A 21799-nucleotide genomic window follows, 5' to 3' on the forward strand; every position below is an offset into this window, starting at 1 on the left:
TGACACTGAGAGGAGGAAAGCCTAGACTCTACCGGCGCGGTTATTTGCTGCAGGTTCACGCTATCATTAAATTAGGACATGGACTGCAGTTGTATGGCCAACTTGAGAGGTTGGAGCTATTAAAGGGGATCTAAATGAGATAAAGGCGCGTGGTTTGCGGGCGTTTCTGTTTGTCGCCACACGGACGGATCGGTTGTGCCACAATATCAGCGGAGGACGAGGCCACGGGCGCACTGCTCAGCAATACCACGAAATGGTCACGTCTATTCTGGGATTTCTTATTCTGCCAGTATGTCTGTGTGGATATGTTCGAGGTGAGTAGCCTGCCTAGAAGATGAACACAAACCGCTGCCGTTAACGAAGACTCAGCATTACAATCATTTCTTGCGCACGGGGAATGTGTTTCTTATTCTTTAGCCACACTTGACGAAGGATCGAAAGCTCTCATTTCCTAGTGTTAAGCTGCCTTCGGCGTGGGAATATGGTGAAGGCATTAAATCAGTGCAACGAGTAGCCTAAATGTAAAGCCTGCGTTATACCCAACGTCTACACAGTAGCATGTGTTTGCTGTGGCGAAGATATCTTCATTTGTGCGCCGGACTTGACTCGGGCAGTCTTTAATTTTATAAATGGATCACCGACTCTGGTTAAATGCGACGGAACATAGGCCTGATTGCAATTTGCACATTAAATCTTCAATACAAAAGACGCACAAAATGCAGAGAGCTTATAGGGGCGTTTTCTTTTCATCCAACACTGAATGCATTTATCCTATTGATGTTTGTGTGCGTTGGCTTTAATACGTTTATTTTTCATAGTCTATTTTAGCTTAGTTCATACTCGGGATAATTTATTTATTTATTCGCAAAGATGGGGCCGAGTCTACATTGACTTGGTTAGCTTATTAAATGCCCAGTCCGTGGGCTTACCCCATATTTAGCTTCATTGAGTTGAAGGTGCCAAGGTGAATGAGGAGGGTGTTGTCTAATTAATAAGCAGGTAACTTCAATTAGTGGGTCGTTTGCCCTGGTTTGGAATCCCAAGAGAATAACCAGGGCCAGTCTCCGATTCCGCTACACTCGCAGTTCTGTATTAGCCTATGTTAGTAGGCCCTGTAGCTGGGCAGCATTTCCAGGCCACTACCTGAATAATTTCGATTCCTCCCTTTGAACAAAATTAGTTGGCAGATTGACTTGTCGGAGGCCTGTTGCATAACTTAACGTAGCCCTAATGTTGCCAAGATCAGACTGCTGAACTTGCGTCCTTGAATAATTTTCACACGTCAGTAGCCTAATCACATTCTCTGCACCGCACTATTTTTCACATTCTGCAAACGGAGGCGGGGCAGGTCCACGCCACTGGAACACTACAGGTTAGTCAGGTAACCTACGTGTGTGTCATTTCCCAAACAACGTGTCTTGGCTGCATGGTAAACTGAAACCAGGCAAAAGCATGGTTGCCCTTTTGATTACGGTAGGCTTACTTAATATTGAGTTGTAAAGTAGGCCTAGCCTAGTCTATAATTCTTATCAAAAGCAGGCTCTTCATGTGTGGTAACCAATAGCCTACATGTATCAATGTAGAATACGCAACCATAAAATGGGAGGGGTGTTGTCGCAACAAAGCCTATATTGTGAATCAACACAAACGTTAGGTAGCCTACACCTCCGGACAGCTGTTCAGTCAACGGAAGACTGAGCAATTCGCACGAGATCAAAGAAAGGTTCTGTCTTTAAAGTTAAACCGGAGTAGTGGAAATCACCACACTCCTCAAGCGTCAATGGCCTAGGCCTACCTTTGCGAAATAAAAGGTGCTTTTTGATTTCTTTCAACCAATACACCTACTAGCAGAAACGAACAGTAGAAATCAGCCAAATCAAGACGTCTCCTTGAGAGTTCAAGACAATTGATGTTTGTGGTAGGTTTTAGTCTTGCTGTGCTTCCTCTTGGATGAACATCCCAAATAAACAACTTTTCCTTTTTATGGCCATCCATGGTTCTAGGGGAGAATGTCACATGACATTGCTCACGCTAGTTTTGACCGCATATGGCGCTTGACCCTCAGGCCACATCAGTATTCCCTCAGTTTTGTAGTGGCAAAACATCTGTCAGAGCTGATAATGGCTTAAGTAAATATTCTAAAATATTTGAGTTAGGCTACTCCCCATCATTGGGTCCGCACAAATCATAAGTTTGCCAGATCAAAATACAGTAAAATCTTACATTTAAATAATGCAGACATGCAAGATTGCAGAGCTGTACTGTGGGTAGTTTGCTATGAATATTTAAAATGTGCCCTGATCAGATTGTTAATTGAATTTTCAGATATGACCTTAACTGCTCACTAGGTACAGATCATTCGGTGGACAGATCTGAAAACAGGTGTTTTGTTTGATTAAAACATTATAGATTCATTATTTTTTTGCAAGTGCATGAAATGATTAGATTTAAATTTCCTGAAGATAATTAAGGTATTGAACTTAACAGCACATCTCATTCTAAACTGATGTGTTGCCCTGATATTTGTTCCATGTGATTGCAACACAGCTTAATCATTTCAATTATATGCAACAACTTGTTTAAATATTCCTTTATAGTCTAGGCATCACTGGATTTATGCTATTGGCTGGATATAACAGGGGTCAAATATCCAGAGCCACAAATATGAGCCTATGCAACATTATATAGTTGTTACACTGTGCACAAATATGAGCCTATGCAACATTATATAGTTGCTACACTGTGCACAACTATGAGCCTATGCAACATTATATAGTAGCTACACTGTGCACAAATATGAGCCTATGCAACATTATATAGTTGCTACACTGTGCACAAAAACATGGCGATATCTGCCCCAGTGTTCCTAATAATGCAGTCCTTGTCTTCCGTCTTTTCACTCATTGTTCAGTGTTCTGTTGGGTCCCTGTCCAGTACTGAGACCTTAATAACACCACATTAACTGTGGTCACTGGGGCTGTGGATGGGTCTTTCTGGAAGTAATCAGGTACTCTCCTCCTTCTCCCCTCCACTTCCTCAGGCATGCAGACGCAGACGCAGTGCGAGCCCTCGCAGTTCCAGTGTGGGAATGGCCGCTGCATCCCCTCCGTGTGGAAATGTGATGGAGACGAGGACTGCACCGATGGCAGCGACGAGAACACCTGTGGTGAGTCTTTCTTTCTTTCTTTCTTTCTTTCTTTCTTTCTTTCTTTCTTTCTTTCTCTCTCTGTGCACACCTCACTCATGTACCCTTTTAGTCAATCAGAAATGCATGGCAAAAACATTCTTTTAAAAAATAATACAATCAATTGAGAGTAAGGTATACATAAACTCTCTCTCACACACACACACACACACACGTGCACACACAGACGCAGAGAGAGACAAGCCACCTTTGTTACTATACATAGAGGGACACAGAAGTATTGCCCCCATCTCTAACTGCTGCAGAAGGTCATTACAGGTTTGGCTGTGCACTGTAGCCCCCCGGTCCTCTGCAGGGTTTTCTGCTTCGCCGCTCAGTCGAGCAGCTCAGCACCTGTGTCCCTCACGAGTGAGCATTGTATTGACCGGTCAGCATGATGCCCCTGTGCACTGCCAGCCCAGTAGTTCGATAGTGAGCCAAAACCCCTACCCCCCCCCAACCCCAAATCCCATGTTCTTCCTGGATGTTAAACGAGTGCTAAAAATGGCATCAGTGCAGAGGTTTCCATCTGTATGAGGCACATCTTCCATCTATGTGTTTTCTGGGTCATGAATTGAGTCTTGGGAGGAGGGTGAAAAAGGGAGGGAATCTGGGCTGAGGGAGGGAGGGATAGATGAACAAATATGAAAGGAGGAGGAAGGGCCTGGCACTGAAATGAGAATGAGACGAAGTGCAGTGTGTGAGTTTGATAGAAGGATTCCACACGTGTGTTGTTGAACCCGCCGTGAGAAACGCCAGGCTGCAGCTGGTTGTTTTTGCTTTGGATGCCGTCCACTGTGTTGAGTAAAGATCAGCTGACTGGGCCTCATCCATACATGGAGTTTGCCTCCCCTTCCAAAAGTGCGCATGTGACTTTGCAGTTGGGCGACAAAAGTGGGGATCTTCCCAGAGCTGCAAAAAACATTTCAGCTCATTTGAACTAGTTTGACTGTCTGAGGAAAATGGCAAGGATTCTTAAGTTTAAGCAAAAATATGATTGGAAATGTTGCCATTTCCATGCTGAATTGCTAAGAAATTCTGCCAGCTTTTTACCTTGATACATTTAGCAGAAGCTTTTATCTGAAGCAACATGAAGCACATAGAGGCACGCGTTTAGGCACAGCAAAAGATATGTGTGTGTGTCTCTCTCTCTCTCTCTCTCTCTGCATGAACGTCTCCATGCACCAGAGCAGGGCTCTCCTGGGACTTCCATGTTGTGTGTGAGCACTGCTGTTCCTGCCTGCTTTGATCCTGCTCTATGCAGATTCAAGGTCTCTGCTCAGCTGGTTGTATCAAATTGTTATAGGCTGTCAACACCACTCTGTTCACAATGCTGCAGATCCTTTGTAAGAAATTTTTCAAATTCAGATGTGGGTCATTTGTCATTAAAGGTATACTATGCAGGTTTAGGTATTTTTGGCTAGTGTACAGCTCCCTCTATAGTCGGGATGTATTTATATGTTCCTCTGCTATTGTGAATAGCAAACTTCTCCCGACTTATCCCCCCTGTACACAGTGCAAATGCTTTTGTTGTGGAGGTGAAGGATTAACAACAGGCAAAAACTATCTCGAGCTATATCTACTGACAAGGTAATGTTTCACGATTCTCGCGAGGTTTGGCGGGGTGCAACTCCTTGAAAGTTGCATGGCTTGTTTTCTCGGTAGGGATTCGCTACGTCTATGCTGTATAGCTAGGTGAACGATTTGCCTATTACAAGTTCGTTTACCATCAAATTGGCTTCATAAAGGTGAAACTCTTGCATAGTGTGCCTTTAATGTGTGGGTCATTAATTGTGTATTTGCAGCTTTATAGTGGACATGAATTCATCGTGTTGTTGTATATTTCAATACATTTGAATATAAAAAATACTGCATAAAAATGTGTAGTAAATACTGTATTGAGCCAGGAAACGTTGACTATTGTGACATTTGCATTTGGGATGCGACTGGAAAAGCTGTTCCCAATTTGCCCTCTCTTCAGCACTCCTCTCCGAGTGTCCCTCCTGTGACATGAATACTGATCGATGGCAGAGGAACAACTCCTGACACTTATTACCATTCCAGCCACAGGCCACAACGGCCTCCGAGTATGCTCTCGGGGCACAAGCAGACAGGAAAAAGACCCCTAAAAACCCGGGAGCTCGTAGCGTACGGAAGGCACAGTTCTCCTCAAAGCTGGCCGCCAGTGTTAACTTCAGTGCCCTTGCCCAGGGTCTCTCCATTGAGTGAGCAGGTGTAAATATCAGGTGCTGGCCTGCCCCACCAGTTACTTTGGCTGCCTGCCTTATGGCTGTTTGCCGTCTGCCATTCAGAACAGTTGACCTCATATTTTCCATACAAGCTAAGTATGGAAGACTTTGATACTCTTAGACATTGTTGCTGAATTCAGTTAATGTGTATTCAGTGTGTTTACCTTGTTAAATTACCCTGAAATTAATTACTCCTCTGTAAACAAGGCATAGCCTACAGAAGGAATAAGCATTGAAATGAACCTCAGAACAAATATAATGAACATCCTCAGAACAAAGATAATGTCTTTGCAAATCCACTGTTTGTGACTGTGCCCACGGGTCTCAGGAAAGAGATTTGCAAGGAGTGTGGAATTGAAACAGACAGAGTCTGACTTAATTTTGGCACTAACTCTGGGGCTCACGATTCATAAGAGGTTGGCACACAAGCAGCTCGGGCACCAGTCGTTGCTCCAAGGTCCTGATGACTCAGACGGAAACACAAACTGTGAACATGTTTATCCTGATTTCAGATCAGGTGCTTAAGGGTTTGTGACATTTTCATGCCTTTGTTTTCCTTCATTGTGATTCAGAAGACTAATGCTTGTAAGAGTTTCTGTGTGTGTGTGTGTGTGTGTGTGTGCGCATGGTGTTTTTCCCTGCATTATGTTTTTGAAGTGAGGCCTAAAAAGTGTGTGTGTGTGTGTGTGTTAGCACTCATTAAAATATTTTGTATTTACTTTATGCTTTCGTTTGAATTCAGATTATATAAATACCTATATGTACTTACTGTACTTAATCATAGTAATGACCCCCCCCTCTCCCTCCAAGGCTCAATGTTAACTTTTATAGGTAAGGTTTTGATGGCCAAAGCCAACCAAGTCTGGTTCCCAGTAAAGATTCTAGAGCGTAGCACCACTTGTAACAATTTGGTAGCCAGGGGCAATCGGGCAACCATTAATGTCGATCCCTGCTCTCTTTTGCACTGAAGCTTGAATGTTACTCCATTCTGTGGGTCGCTTTGAAGTATTGTTTTTTTTTTGTGCTTTTGTTTCATGGATATAGTGAGGAAAACATGTGAGCAGGTGGACTTTGTCTGTCGGAATGGCCAGTGCATCCCCAAGCGATGGCACTGTGATGGCGAACCTGACTGTGAAGATGGCACCGACGAGAGCATTGAAGTGTGCCGTAAGTGATGCTTGTTTGTTTTTTGTGGGGTTGTTCCTCTGGCTCCTGGCCTCCTATCAATTAGGCATTACTTCTGTTAGCCTGCCAAGAGAGTCCAAGGAATAACAGCATTAATCACATATCATTTATCCTAGTTACTTATGTTGCATACCATTTTGGGGTAGCCCAATCCTATTAGCTTGTTTGTTGTTTAAAATCCTCCCTGGTCTTTTAACCATACATCCGTCTTGATCATGTCTTGGACGTGAGACCACTGCGTCTCTGGATGCAGAGCTGACTATTGATTTTCAAACAGGCCTCAGGGAGTGCTGTCTGCTTTTATTTTGCCAATGTGCAGTGATAACGGGTATGAATGAGCCTTCCTCTCTGACAAACGTGCATTATCGCACATACAAAAGGCGCCTGAGGAACAGGCCAGTCACACGGTCAGCCCTTGGCTGTGGAAAAGCAACAGCTGTTCCAGCCTGTGGAAATGGCTGTAGATCAACAGTGCATTAGCTCAGGTTACACCAGTTCCTCGAAGAGATCAAACCTTAGTCATCAACGACCACTTTATGTTGAGGACCAAAACATTTGGCTTAATATACTGTATGTGTGCTTGTACTCCACACAGCCACGTGTTGGGTCCATGGCAACACCTTTCCCCCGGTCTGTGTGTGGGGGTGCAAGACCTCATACTGTATAGTGGCTAATCAGCACTTTGGAGTGGTTTGTCAGCAACAAATTAAAGTCGCTGGTGTGTGTATGTGGGAGTGTCACTGTGGTGTGTCTTGTGTCAGGAAAGCTACCGTCTGTATGTAATTCCCCTACGAGATCGCAAATGAGTCACTGCCAATTTCTTCAAGCCTCTACCCTTTTTGAGTGGGCAATTTGACTGACTGGGCCATCCATTCTTCCTGTTAGATATTTGCTGTGTGCGTAATGACTAATGACTTTTCTTAGAAATATGCTGGAATGACACCACACCTACTCACTTCACTGAATTTGTTGACAAACACACGGCAGACAGTAAAGAAGTAGAAATGTTCCAGCTGATTGTGTAACAGTGCCGACCGCACAAGCATAGTTGTGTTTGTCTGAGAAGGCTGGCATGATTAACCCTGGGAGGTTTAGGCATTCCCTGCGCACTAATAGCTTGTGGCATGTGTTGGACACTGTGGGAGGTGTGGGCCTGTTGCACGTCCTCAGGGTGTGAGGTGGCATGGGGCCCACTTTAATCTGAGTCCAATCCAGCCTTTTAAAAGCCTTTTAAATGTCCATTGATGCTAATTATACTGAACATTAGTGCACCTCTGTGGAGACCATGCAGACTTTTTCTGAAAGGTTTTTGAATGAAGGATTCATAAAACCTGAGTGGCTGAATAAATGTGTGTGTGTGTGTGTGTGTGTGTGTGTGTGTGTTGAATGAATGAGAGAGTGCATTAATTGCTGTGTGTTGGTTACGCAGACACCCGGACGTGTCGTGTAAATGAGTTCAGCTGTGGGGCCGGCTCGACGCAGTGCATCCCCGTCTCCTGGAAGTGTGATGGCGAGAAGGACTGCGACAACGGAGAGGATGAGCTGCTCTGTGGTAAGACTGACCATCCGAAGATTGTCAACGTCTATCCTGAACTTGTTATGTATGTTAACAATATGTATTATTAATGTCCAATTTTATCTCAACAAGATGCCATATATATTCCTCTCAGGCTTTTGTGTGAAGGCAAATGTCATGGATATAATTTCACACCAACGTCTGCTTTAAAGGCCAGTGACTTATTCATAGACCATTGATGTAGTGCTAGTCTGTTTCAAATTTAGTTTCTTTCCCCTGAGCACTGAGCAGTCTTCCCTTTTCTGGTCATGTCACCTGAAGTGCACCTTGAGATTGTGCAGTTGATGAAGCATAGACAGCAGTTAGTTGTGGTTGGACAAGCCATGCTGGTATACATAGACGTATACATCTGTATACGTAGCTAATGAATCAGTAGTTTTGTTGTACATGTATATTATAATTAGTTTGTTCTTTATTATAATTTGATGCATCTTCCTATGGTGTTTTGTTCAGGTAACATTACCTGTGCTCCTCTGGAGTTCACCTGTGCCAGTGGCCGCTGCATCTCGGCCAACTTCGTGTGCAACGGCGAGGACGATTGCGGGGACGGCAGCGACGAGCAGGACTGCCCACCGTCCTCGTGTGGCCCCACCGAGTTCCAGTGCGGCAACGCCACCTGTATCCCGGGCAACTGGGTCTGTGACGACGACGTGGACTGCCAGGACCAGTCAGACGAGTCGCCTCAGCGCTGCGGACGGCCCACACCGCCCGCCAAGTGCTCGTCCAGCGAGGTCCAGTGCAGCTCGGGCGAGTGCATCCACAGGAAATGGCGCTGCGATGGCGACCCGGACTGCAAGGACGGCAGTGACGAGAAGAACTGCCGTAAGTCTTCTGGGAACCGTTGTGGGATGTGCAGAGGTTAAAGGTTACCTCCAGGAGGCCCCCACCCCCCACGGAGTTGGTCTAATCCCTATAATAATACACCTGATTCAGATGGTAAAGCCACTTGCTGAACACAAGGGTATGTGGGGATTAAGACTGCAACTGAATTCTGAATGAGGAACGGATCTCCAGGAGTAGCAGGCACCTCTGTGGGGAGGAGTGCTGAAGTAGGCATTCCTGTTGTCAGTAGATTACATTGGCAGCAGTGGCAAAGGTCATATTGGCGTGTCTTCCACCTGGGAGCATAACTGCCCAGAAGTTGTTGTTCTCTGCACCGCATGTGGTCTCAAAGGAAGTCACTTGGGGCTGTATCTGAGACTGCAGTAGGTGTACTGATTTCCGTGGTAACTGACTGGAATTTATTAACAGATGTATGCAATTGTAGCCATGACCCTTATGACTGCAGTGAAACTAAAACAAATGACTAGACAGAAAAGCAAGCATGAGTCCATATGGTGGGATTTCTTAAGCGTGCGTGTGGGGCTGGTGCAGGAGCGTCAGCGTGTGTGTTTACCGCCTCTGTTTGTCCTCCCCAGCTGTCCGCACCTGCAGGCCCGACCAATTCAAGTGTGAGGACGGCATCTGTATCCACGGCAGCAGGCAGTGCAACGGCATCCGCGACTGCACTGATGGCTCTGATGAAGTAAACTGTAAAAACCGTGAGTAATCACGTCCTCTCTCTCTCTGCTTTCAGCCACAGCGTCAGGCCGTGTGTCTAATTGTGTGTCTCAGCTGGAATGGCAAAGCTGAGTGGGGAATCATTTCTCTAATGTTTTTCAAAGCTAGGCTACATGGAAATAAAAAAATATCAAAGAACGCATCTCGTTTCACACTTGAGGCCCAATTGAGGTTAAATGTGGTTTTGGTGAAATTGAGGTTGCGTGAATTGTTGCTGCCTAAAAAGTAGGTCAGGTCAGAAGCCCATGTTGGATTGCTACTGAAATGACGTTTTTGCAGGTCAGGTTGATACGTACTTACTGTACGTGCCATACATATTTCATCATGGTGTCCCCTGAAGCAAGGATGTCTCAAATGTTTGAAATCCAAGGCATCCAGCCTTACTGTTTCACATGTCCTATAATTTTTGTTGTACACCAACATACGAGACATGGAGAGTTAAAAATGTGTACATTTTTACAGCCCAAGTCCAATATACTTTATGGTTGAATTAATGAACACTGTAAATGCAATACAATCAGCTGGTCAGTTCAATATATTGCTCACATTGTTAAACCGTAACTAGAATTAAGATGCGGTAATTGTGTAGGTTGTAATGAATAGTCATCTTCCTCGGTGTCCCCTCTGTCTGTGTTTTAGTGACCCAGTGCCACGGCCCAGACAAGTTCAAGTGCCGGAGTGGAGAGTGCATCGAGATGAGTAAAGTGTGCAACAAGGCGCGAGACTGTCCCGACTGGAGCGACGAACCCATCAAGGAGTGCAGTGAGTAGCGTTAGTCTGAATGTGTTTCTCCATGTCGCTGCACTCTTGTGCATTACCACTGGAGTAGAAAACCGTCGCACTAGCAGAATGTTAAGCCTTTAAAAATGAACGGCGAGGGGAACAGGGAGTCATCAATAGTTATGAGGGGTTTTAAGGAATGGGGATCCGACTCCGCAGCCTGCCAGGCTGGCGCTGTTTGTGTTATTAGAGAGCACACAGTGCGCATGTGGGCGTTTGGAGCTTTTTTTGTATTCTTATTTTCTTATTTATTTATTTTATCACACCTTTTGAGCCGAGGGGCAAACCTGTCTTTGGACCGTGGCCTACATACAGTTAGGATTAATATTTGCCCTATAGGTGCATGTTTGTTTTAATGGTTCAAGGACACACTATCTCTACCAGTCCACCACCTCTGCCTTTCAGTACAGGTATTTTTATATCCTTGTGGGTGTACAGTACCCTTGGTTTCCATGGCATTCAAAGCAAGAGTGCACATAGTGTAGGCTAAGCAACGCACTTAGGTAATTTGGAGTTTCAATCTTGAAATGTGCTTACGGTCCATCAAAATGAGATAAAACAGACCTTAATGGCCATTTTGTGGCTTAAAGCCTAACAAAATGGCTCAAATAGGCAGCCCAAGCAAAGTTTAAATGTTGAATTATGAAGGAATGAATGGGTGTCAGTCACAGGAGTGGTATGTCTTTCATAATGTGGTGCATGCAGTTTTGCTCAGAGACTACAGTAAGTGTGTGGAATGCATTATGTTAATATCATAACTGTTCCCTCAAATGCTGTACATCTTTAGACAGGTGCCAACAATGTGTCACATCTGCCTTCTCTCTGCTGTAGATCTCAACGAATGTCTGCTCAACAATGGCGGCTGTTCCCATATCTGCCGGGACATGGTGATTGGTTATGAGTGTGACTGCACTCCAGGCCTCCAGCTCATTGATCGCAAGACCTGTGGAGGTGTGTGTGTGTGTGTGTGTGTTTAGTCAGTTTAAATTCAGAAAAGCCTCAGATTCTTAAACCTAAATAATCACTGTAGAATACCCTGTAATAATTTCTGAGAACAGTAATTCCTGGTAAAACACTGAAAATGTAAATGGTCTTCCTCAATTGTCCCAGTCTGTCTCGACATGAGGAATAGAGAAGATCAAAATGTGGTTATATCTGTAATCTAATCTAAACTTCCTGAGAGCCTTGCAGCTACAGAGGTGACATACTGTATCAGTTAATAAGAAAAAGCGATGTCAGCGCTAGCCAGAGCATCTTCACATTACTTGCTTAACAAAAACTGTGTGTACATGAATTTACACAATAAATCTCCATAAATGTAATCTTCCTCCATCTCTCCACAGATATCAATGAATGTCAGAACCCAGGGATCTGCAGCCAGATCTGCATTAACCTGAAAGGAGGGTACAAGTGCGAGTGCCACAGTGGCTACCAGATGGACCCCACCACAGGAGTCTGCAAGGCTGTCGGTAAGTAACCCCATGCCTTCTGTATAAGCACCCGAGCCAGTCAGTTTTAGCAGTTAACCTGTTTCCATCTGTTCCCCATGTCCCAGTGTAGCAGATGCGTCTGATCAATGGCCACATATTAAAAGTCCTCTCTGGTACATTTTGTTGTCTATCGGGGTTTGCCCGTAATTGCCACAACTGTCTAATTGGGAGATGGCCATAAAGCTGTGAAATCTGCTGTCCCATGCATCTGTGTGGTAACACAAGCGGCTTCTCGGCTTCATCAAGAAAGTAATATTCCGGCACTTTCTACTTATCTTTTTGTGAATGGACCACAGAGGATAAACTAGATAGATAGATAGATAGATAGATAGATAGATAGAGGAGAACTTGAGTGAATAAAAGTTGTTGTATTTGTGCTATTGAAGTAAACCATTTGCCTTTTGGAAACTGGATCTTTCCCAAAAGTGCAGGCTTTCTGCAGGCCATCTTTGTAACAGTTTCGAAAATGTAATTATTTTTTGTGATGTAATTTGGTGTGCTTGATAAGGTGGGTCATGGGTTTGATGGAATCAAAGAGTACGGGTTTGATTTTAAAATATGCTCAGTTTCTCTGGATGAATGTGTAATTAATAAAATATTGTAAATGGTGATGTAAAAGGTAATCTGATGAGAGATTGATATGGCCCTCACTCTGGCTCCGTGGATGGCTCTGGCTCCGCATGAACCTTTCCTCTTATGAACCCTTTTCACACAACCATGCTTGTGTTTCCTGTGGCATGTGTTCCTGCAGGTAAGGAGCCCTGCTTGATCTTCACCAATCGGAGGGACATCCGTAAGCTGGGCCTGGAGAGGCGGGAGTACACTCAGATCGTAGAGCAGCTGAGGAATACTGTGGCCTTAGACGCTGATTTCACCCAACAGAGGATCTTCTGGGCAGACCTTGGGCAGAAAGCCATCTTCAGGTGAGCCCGAACACACTCCCTAGTTAGTAGTAGGAGTAGGAGTTTCCAGAAAGAAGTTAGTAGTTGTTTCCAGAAAGAAGTTACTCAAAATTCCCCATCCTCTTCTCAGCCTTAATCCTGTAATGTGTTGATGTTGTATGGTGCGCTTTGCATGCTAAAGGGATTGACAGGTCCATAAATGAATCTGTCTAAATAACTAGGATTAGAATAACAGAACCTAGGGTGGTCAAAGACTGCAGTTTCTCTGACAATCTTGTCAGGATATTCAAATATGAAAATTGATACAAGTGAAAATATCAATGAAGCCTTGTTATGCAACACTGACCACAATTATGAGGCTTGCCTCAAACCTTTTATGTAACTCAAAGTAAGGGAATGAGTCTAATGCAGTGGTGATCTTCGTAGTAGTGGTTAATAAGGAAAGTTGTTGTGATAAGGTGATTCTTGTAGGCTCACAGCTCTTGTTTTGAAGCAGTAGATGTGCATAAATCATGAGGAAATTCCCCACACCTGGCTTTTCAGTCCAAAGACAACCACCTAATGTTTAAATAGCACCAAAGCATACTACAATGGTATCCGTGTTTAAAAAAACGACTCCTACTGTGTTTCAGCACACGACTAGATAAGCGAGAGGAGATCTCGAGCCACATCAAGGTCATTGAGGATGTTCAGATGCCTGTTGGAGTTGCTGTGGACTGGATTTATAAGAACATCTACTGGTCTGACCTGGGCAGCAAGAGCATTGCAGTGGCAAACTTCAATGGCACCAAAAAGAGAGTCCTGCTTGACAGTGGCCTGAAGGAGCCAGCCTCCATTGCTGTTGATCCCCTCTCGGGGTAAGTAAGGATGTCCTGATCCTATAGCAGGTATCAATGGGGATTATCCCATTCATTCTACCTTCAATCATTGTACAACATCACACATGGCAGCCTGGTTAACCATTGACCTTGGGGTCAGCCGTGGCCTACTAGCCCCGACCAGTAGGAAAAATGTGGGCGGGGGAAGTGGTTGAGCACTGCTCTCCCATGCCCACATCCACAGCTGAAGTGCCCTTGAGTAAGGCACCTAACCTGTAACCGCAGTAGCAGGCAGCTCACTGCTCCGGGTTAGTGTGTACTTCACCTCACTGTGTGCCGTTTTGTATTTCACTAATTCACAGATTGGGATAAATGCAGAGACCAAATTCCCCTCACGGGATCAAAATAGTATATATACTTAATTATACGTACTTAGAGATAATGTCTTGTTTTTTTTTGTTGCCTTGATTGAGTTGTACTGCCTCTGATCTCAATATTCAGAGGCCTTGAAATGTGCTCAGGTATGTTACGTGCCTCCTATGTATGGAGGGCTGATTGGCTTGTCGTTCACCCACGATATTGTTTTTCATGTTATCATTATTGATCCTATGTGGACATTGTTGTTCATATTAGCTAGAGCGATACTTTCTTGCCATTATTGTTCCTGGTGAGAATGGCCCTTAACGGCGTTGACTGTTACTATGATGTGATCATAACGTTGTGTTGGTCTGCTGTAGGTTTCTGTACTGGTCAGACTGGGGAGAGCCAGCGACAATTGAGAAGTCTGGCATGAATGGAGTTGACCGGCAGGTCCTAGTCGAGACGGACATTCAGTGGCCCAATGGGATCACTCTGGGTGGGTGAACTGATGCCACAGTGCTTGTGTGTAGGCTGCAGTCAGAACACCATATCTGAGAAGTTCACTTTTGTGTCAAATCTATGGTATTAAATTCCAAACACATAGCAAATGGGCATCAAAAAGTTGGCTAATGTTGTGCACTAAAGCAATTTAGTTTTTCATTTAGTTTTTGTGGTCACTGTTTAGTTTTTAACATCCTCATTCATTTTACTGTGTCTTGTAAACTAATCTTCCACATTGTGCTCTACACAAACATTTCATCCTCAGATCTGATCAAGAGCCGCCTCTACTGGGTGGATTCCAAGCTGCACATGCTGTGCAGCGTTGACTTCAATGGAGACAACCGCCAGAAAGTACTTCAGTCCTCTAACTACCTGGCTCACCCATTTGCCCTCACAGTCTTTGAGGTAAAAAAAACACAACCAGATGTGCCTTGGTGTGACTTTATTTCTATGAATGTCTCAAAGCAATGTTTTGTTTGTACTCCACTGATTGCAAGAGAGAATGTATTTAGTATCATTGTAGTGATTCATGCGAAGAATCTTGTCAGTCTCTTAATTGTATTGTATTGCTGTAACCTACTTATTTTCGGACTGTTACTGAGAGCCTTGTATGATATTTCACTGAAAGTGGAACTACTGCACTGCGTACAACTCGTGTAAGATTCTGATTTTTTTTTTTTTTTTCTTTTCTTTTTATCTATTTTGCAACCAGGATCGTGTGTTCTGGACAGATGGGGAGAATGAGGCTATTTATGGTGCAAACAAGTTCACGGGAGCTGATGTCACAGTTTTGGCCAGTAATTTAAATGAACCTCAGGACATTATAGTTTATCATGAGCTTATTCAACTCTCAGGTGAGTCCACCTTTTAATTGACTGTTAAAATATTTAACTTGTTGTTTTCAGTGTAACATGATACCTCACCATGGAATTGTCTCTTACCCTTTACACTTAAATCACTTTGTCAGTTTCAATTACTGAATTGGCTCAGACCATATGAGACTTCAACTTGAGAGCGTGTTCAGTCTTGTTGAACAGATTTTAATTACTGTAGTCCTCCCTGTCACACACTATTAAATTGGACCTCTTATTCCCCTTGCCTCTCATTTCCTACCACTTACAGAATCCATGTAGTGTGTCAGAACACTGTGTCCACGTAGTGACAAGTGAAAGTACAGTGTAAAATTGGTTGACTAGGATTTCCATATGGGTGGTGTCCCCCTCCCCCTGTAGCACATTGTGACCGGTGTGGCAGCCGGAACCAGAACCAATCTGGTCTGAGTCGGAGCTGGGAGCAGTCCAGGGTCTGTTTCCCTCAGCGGAGACCACCTCATGCTCAACATGTTGTCTGTCAAAGCAGTGAAGGAGAAACTCCGCAGTTGGCCCACATCAGTACAGCATCAGCACAGACCACCTCAGTCAACATGTTGTCTGTCAGAGCAGTGGAGGAGAACCTCCTGCTGAGAAGCAAAGCAACAAAACCGAAACGCCACTCGGCGGAATCCTTTGTTCTTTCAGCCGTAACAACAAAACCCTCCCCCTTTTTCAATGTGATCTTGTCCTGCAGGAACGAACTGGTGCAATGAGAAGCAAGAGAACGGCGGCTGCTCTTACATGTGCCTGCCAGCTCCGCAGATCAACAAGCACTCCCCAAAATACACGTGCGCCTGCCCCGATGGCTGGAAGCTTGGGGCCGACGGCCGGACGTGTAAGCCAGGCAAGTAGCCCAGCACAGAGCCACTGGTTGTGGGAGATTAACTGCTCAAGCAATAGGGGTGTAAGGGGGCATTCTTTCCAGCTCCTTTTCTGTTCTTTTCTGCTACGAGCTCCCCAGTGCAAGCTCTCGGTGTCGTCATCCCCCTCTACCCCTTTCTCGGGGTTGAGTGATGGCTCCACTTTTCCTTTCCCTCACCCCGTCTTCCCCCTCCCCGCACTCTTGTGGAGTCCTGTAGCATTTAGTAGTACAGGGGATAGCACTTGGCATCTCAGGCTTGTTGGAAGAGTTCTGAACGAAAGGAAAGCCAAGGAAAAGGGGGGTGGGGGTTATTGGAGATGGGATTGGAGGCGGGGGGGGGTAGCAAACTGAGGGCCAAGAGATCACAGCTGCCTCATGAATGCATATATGGTTTAAAATTCAGCGCTGTAACAGTCTTTTATCCCCACGCTGCTCTTCAGCAGTATAGAACTGTCAGCTGCAGAAAGGCCTGTATTTGCTTTGGTGGCAATGGCTAGAGAATGCCATGGCGTATTCTGTCATGGATTCCTTCAGTTTAGGATAAGAAAGGACTCAAAAGGCCCTGAGCTCCTGCGCTAGAGGCAGACATTCAATAGGGGTGTCAAGCACAAGCTGTATGAATTGATGCAGAGATTCCTGTAGCCCTCTTCTCAGGCGCAGAGCTGTATTCATGAGTTCTCTAAAAGCACGAGTGTGTGTCCAGGAGTTGTGGTTGATTTCAGGTCAGTCCTGTGCCAAGCTCGGCCCAAAGCTAGACTAGAGTTTGAGTGTGCTCTGCAGGTCATACTGAACGCCTGATTGCACAGCGAGCATATTCCCGAGATGGCTAATGTTATATTGGAACAAAACATTCATACAAGTTACAGTCAATGTGTAGTGGCATTTTTTTTCTGGCTGTTGCCTGCTACATTGTGTTATTTCTGTATGAAGACAAAAATAACCTGAATAAACTGAAAGAAATTCCCAAGACGCTGTTTAGAGACATCCTCGCTCAGCTAGCAGGGCGCCTTGTTTGTGCTGCAGTTTTGGAAATGTTGTAGTGTTTGCTGTGCGGATTCCTCTTCTGCTGCCCCATGTTCCTCATCTTTATCTTCATCTTTTATTTACTAATGCAGTCTTCACACAGATGAACAGTGTTTCTTCAGTCATTTGACTGAGGGTGTGCATACACTGTAATACAGCTATATAGGTGGCAAATAATAGTGTTGAAACAAGTTGCAGTACCACCGTTTTTTCTCAGTTCTGGCATTACGTGAGACTTTTGCCCTCTGGCTCTTACCCTCTCAAAACAGTCAATGTCCCAACTGCCCAAAAGGATGCTGGGAAGGTACAGTCATCCTCGGCTCCCCCTCAAGGTAAATGAGGTCACGGCATGACCCTGTAGAGGTTGCAGGTACTCACTCACTCTCCGTTAATGACTTGACTCAATTAGTGGTGTGCTGCTGGGGTTTGGTGATTCTCTTATTAGTGGTGGTGATGGAATGCTGTCTCATGCTTTTAATTATCATGCAAGTCATTTTTTCCCCCTCCCATCCTGTGTTCTCCTGAATAGAACGGCTCTTGCATTCTCCAAAGAAACAGAATGGCAGTTGTAAATATGGTGAATGTGGTGGTAATGATTTGTTTTCCACAATGCAAGGTAATCCCTAATGCACTCTGCTGATTAGTCTAGATTTATACCCAATGATCTTGCCTTAACATGCTTAGTAAGCCTACAATCTCACAAATGACTCACAATAATAAGTAGACCTTCACCCTCACATGCACGTTTTCTCGAATCGGTCCATTTATAGGATAGCAGAGTGTACCCTTGAAAATAACAGTATCACATACTGTCGTTTACCTTACTCATATCTTCCATTAGTGTTTGCTGAATACTTGCTCTTGTGGAAATGTTGGCTCTGCATCAGCATGGCTAGCCAAGCTTTGATCAAACTGATAGTCTAAGCGCATAGCAGGCCAGCTTGTTTCTGGCACAGAAATGCTTTAAACTTAATACTGCCCTTTTGTCTTTGTCCTGCAAACTACTATAGATCTTTTGTTTCTGAATTAAAGGTGGCATATTGTCCTTTTTTTCTTCTGCTACTTGGGGTTTTCCCATATTAACTCTGTCCTTTCTCTCTCTTTCTTTCTTTCTTTCTTTCTTTCTTTCTTTCTCTCTCTCTCTCTCTCCCCATTCCCAGAAGGGAATGTAAGTGCATCAATGCACGAGGTCAGCTCTTCAGCTAAGGGATCCGCAGCTGCCTGGGCCATTTTGCCCGTGTGTGAGTATCTGCCCCCCCAGAGGTGGAAACACTCTGCCCTAGATCCGACTCGTTTTCAGTCCAGTCACAAGCTGAGCTGAATCATTCGGTGCAGAGGTTCTGCTGACAAGTTTTAAGAGTTGTGTAAATTGGGTCCGGATGCTTTGATGCTTAACCCTGACATTCCGCATCAGAGGATTGCTACTTGATTGCCTCATTCAGCAATATGTGTGGAAAATAAAATATTGACGTGCATTAGGAGTGCATCACTTCGATTGATGTTGGCGTATTCATGTTCAATTACAGTTTTTGAGTAGAGATGTTTGATTTGCATAACTTGTAGAACTCTAGGCATCCAATAATAATGTCAATCCTGTGCATTCTTCGCAGTGCTTCTTGCCATGGCTGTTGCTGGTGGTTATCTTATGTGGAGAAATTGGCAGACGAAAAATAAGAAAAGCATGAACTTTGACAATCCAGTTTACCTGAAGACCACAGAGGAGGACCTTAACATCGACATCAGCAGACACGCAGCTTCCGTCGGACACACGTACCCAGCAGTAAGGGCAATAGGGCTTGAGTAGAATTCAGTGTTTCAAACTTTTTTTTTTGTTTTTTTTATAATTCACAATCCCTGCCCTCTCTTGAGAGCTGGCATTTTCTGCAGTAAAACCACAGAAATGATGTGCAGTTGCTCATCACAGCACTTTGTTGCCCCAGAAGATTCAGTTGCAGCTGTTCAGCTCTATTCTCATCATTTTGGCTTATCTGTTTCACTGACACTTTAGTATTATAGGGCAATTCCATGTAAATAGGCCAATTCCATGTAAAACTGTCACGTCCATAACGTAAACTAAATACGATGGCATTGTGTTGCTGTTATGGATGTGAAAGTTTTGCGTGGAATTGCCCTATATATTATATTGGGTCCTTTTAAGAAACGAACTATAAAAATAACACCATATAAATGATATTAGCGCCCATTGTCATTCATATTAGTCATTCAACTAGAGCAATACTTGTCATTGTCTAGTCATTCAACTAGAGCAATACTTTTTTGCCGTTGTCATTGTAATTATCGCCCTTAAAAAGGTCAACATGTTTCGGTTTTAATACCACAAAGAATACTAATGCTGACCTGCCTCTGTCCTTCCTAGATATCAGTGGTGAGCACAGACGATGACCTCTCCTAACCCTCCACCCTTAGCCAGTGTCCCCTCCTGTTTACCAGTGACTGCTGCTCAAGCAGAGCTACAACCAGATGCCTTCTGGAGAGTTGTATTTTTCTTTTCTTCGGGTGGAGAAGAGATGGAGGAACATTTTTGAGAATATAAGTTGAATTGCTCCCCACCCTCAAAGTGTTGGATCACACACGAGCTATTGGATTTACCAACATCAACTGTAACTTCTGCCCGCTTCCAATCGCCCACATCACTTCCTGTCTAAGGTCCTGTCATCTCAAGACACCTGGCTGAGGACCCCACATTCGTCTCTGCGCTAATTTGCGCATGTGAATATTGATTGAGAGAGGAAATTCATATTTTAGATGCTCATGTCCATAAGATGTGTTTTCTCCTTCTTTTCATATGAACTTTACCTCCTAGCGTGTTCTTATAAAGCTTTTTATGTGTTTCTGTGATGAAGGCAAAAAGGAGCTTTATAAGGTGAGTGCTGTCACTCCATTTGTAAAACAGTGTACATAAATGTCCCTCAGTGGAGACCACAAGCAGGACTCTGAAGCACTTTGATCAAATATTCCTCTGTAAATAAGATTGTATACATTTCACTGAATCAATTTTGCTATGGTGGGGTTAACTACCAGGGGTAAGGAAACAACGTATTTAAAGAAGTAAAAAAAGGAATTTGTTAAAATATTTTGTATGTTTGTGTGCTGTACCTGTGACCTTTTCTAGCATTGTACAGGGAAACATGCTCTGTACTGTGACGGGGATCATATTTGCAAATAGATTAAATAAAACCAGACAAAAGCTCATTCAAACTTTACCTCTTTTGTTGAATTGCATCTACAGTACGTGATAATTTCAGCAAAGCTGTATAGTAGATGGTGGACAGTAATTTTGCCACTACAATACAGAATGAACTGGGTCTCGTTAAGATTAGTATTATTCATGCTAAGCTATAATTATTTCAAGTAGCTTCAAAGCATCTTCACAGTATGGGGTCTAATTTGTGGTAGTACAATATAAATCTGTAGTCAACAAAACACCTACCCGTAGCTGCAGCACCCAGAACAGGAACCTTTCTTGAACAGAGAATTTATTCTAAATATAGCTGCAAGCAGCAATGAGGGGGGCCAAGCAGTTAAGCAGAGAGTTGGGATTGGATTGAATGGGACTGGACTGGACTTGACTGTGTTGTGTTAGATTGGATTGGACTTGTTTGAATTGGACTGGACTGGATTCGAAGGTCACCGAATTTATTGTGTGTCCAAGATGTACTCCTAAGTCCACATACCAAGTTTGGTTTAAAGTGGTGAAAGTGTTGATAATTATAGCACCCCTAGTGGTGAAGGCACACCAAATTAATTGTGCATCCTCAGGATGTAGTCCCAAGTCCATATACTAAGTTTGGTTGCGATAGGTGAAAGTGTTGCTAATCAGAGCCCCTAGTGGTCAAATGTCACCAAATTTATTGTGGGTCCTTAGGATGTGTTTATGACTCAATGTACCAAGTTTGGTGTCAATGCAAAAAAGTCTTCCTAATTATAACGCCCCTAGTGGTCAAAGTACACCAAATGTATTGTGTGTCCTCAGGATGGGATCCCAAGTCCATATACCAAGTTTGGTTTCTATATGTGAAAGCATTGCTGAGATATGACCCTACTTCCTGTGATTATAGCGCCCACCTAGTGGTCAAAAGACTTGAAATTGATTGTGCGTCTTCAGGATGGGGTCTCAAGTCCATGTACCAAGTTTGGTTTCAATATGTGTAAGCATTGCTGAGATATGAGCCTACTTCCTGTGATTATAGCGCCACACAGTGGTCAAAATGTACCTAATTTCTTGAGCCTCCTCCTTATTGGGTCCTGAGCACATGTGGTAAGTTTAGTCTTGATACGAGAAAACCTTGCTGAGATATTACTTCACTTCCTGTTTGGCAGCTTTGCCGACAATTTTAATTTGGCTGTTACGGGCGAACGGTTTTAGATTTGAAGACAAAAAGGCTTTGTCTGACGATCATCTGCACCAAGTTTCAT

General features: G+C 44.0%; 1 protein-coding gene across 4 annotated transcripts; it reads left to right on the forward strand.

The window, feature by feature from the left end:
* The first annotated feature begins 2 nt into the window (after nt 1-2).
* vldlr (very low density lipoprotein receptor) lies at nt 3-20575 on the forward strand. 4 transcript variants are annotated; one of them, XM_048234880.1, is made up of 20 exons: nt 3-314; nt 3041-3166; nt 6478-6600; nt 8048-8170; nt 8648-9016; nt 9613-9735; nt 10394-10516; nt 11366-11485; nt 11878-12003; nt 12776-12947; nt 13559-13783; nt 14482-14600; nt 14871-15010; nt 15318-15459; nt 16172-16321; nt 17632-17694; nt 17892-17978; nt 18523-18603; nt 18973-19142; nt 19740-20575. In XM_048234880.1, the coding sequence occupies exons 1-20, from the start codon at nt 254-256 to the stop codon at nt 19773-19775; spliced, it is 2679 nt and encodes an 892-aa protein (XP_048090837.1). In that variant the 5' UTR covers nt 3-253; the 3' UTR covers nt 19776-20575. The 4 variants fall into 4 exon arrangements, with proteins under 4 accessions (XP_048090837.1, XP_048090839.1, XP_048090838.1 ...); XM_048234882.1 differs by lacking the exon at nt 17892-17978; XM_048234881.1 differs by lacking the exon at nt 17632-17694.
* The last annotated feature ends 1224 nt before the right edge of the window (nt 20576-21799 follow it).

Source organism: Alosa alosa, chromosome 23, assembly GCF_017589495.1.
Source record: "Alosa alosa isolate M-15738 ecotype Scorff River chromosome 23, AALO_Geno_1.1, whole genome shotgun sequence".
Classification (NCBI taxonomy): domain Eukaryota; kingdom Metazoa; phylum Chordata; class Actinopteri; order Clupeiformes; family Clupeidae; genus Alosa; species Alosa alosa.

Excerpts from the sequence above, each read along its gene's own strand:
- vldlr (XM_048234880.1), top strand. The coding sequence starts at position 254 with ATGGTCACGTCTATTCTGGGATTTCTTATTCTGCCAGTATGTCTGTGT. Across the intron at positions 11,486-11,877 it reads TGATCGCAAGACCTGTGGAG|ATATCAATGAATGTCAGAAC; the intron begins GTGTGTGTGTGT and ends ATCTCTCCACAG. Across the intron at positions 19,143-19,739 it reads TCGGACACACGTACCCAGCA|ATATCAGTGGTGAGCACAGA; the intron begins GTAAGGGCAATA and ends TGTCCTTCCTAG.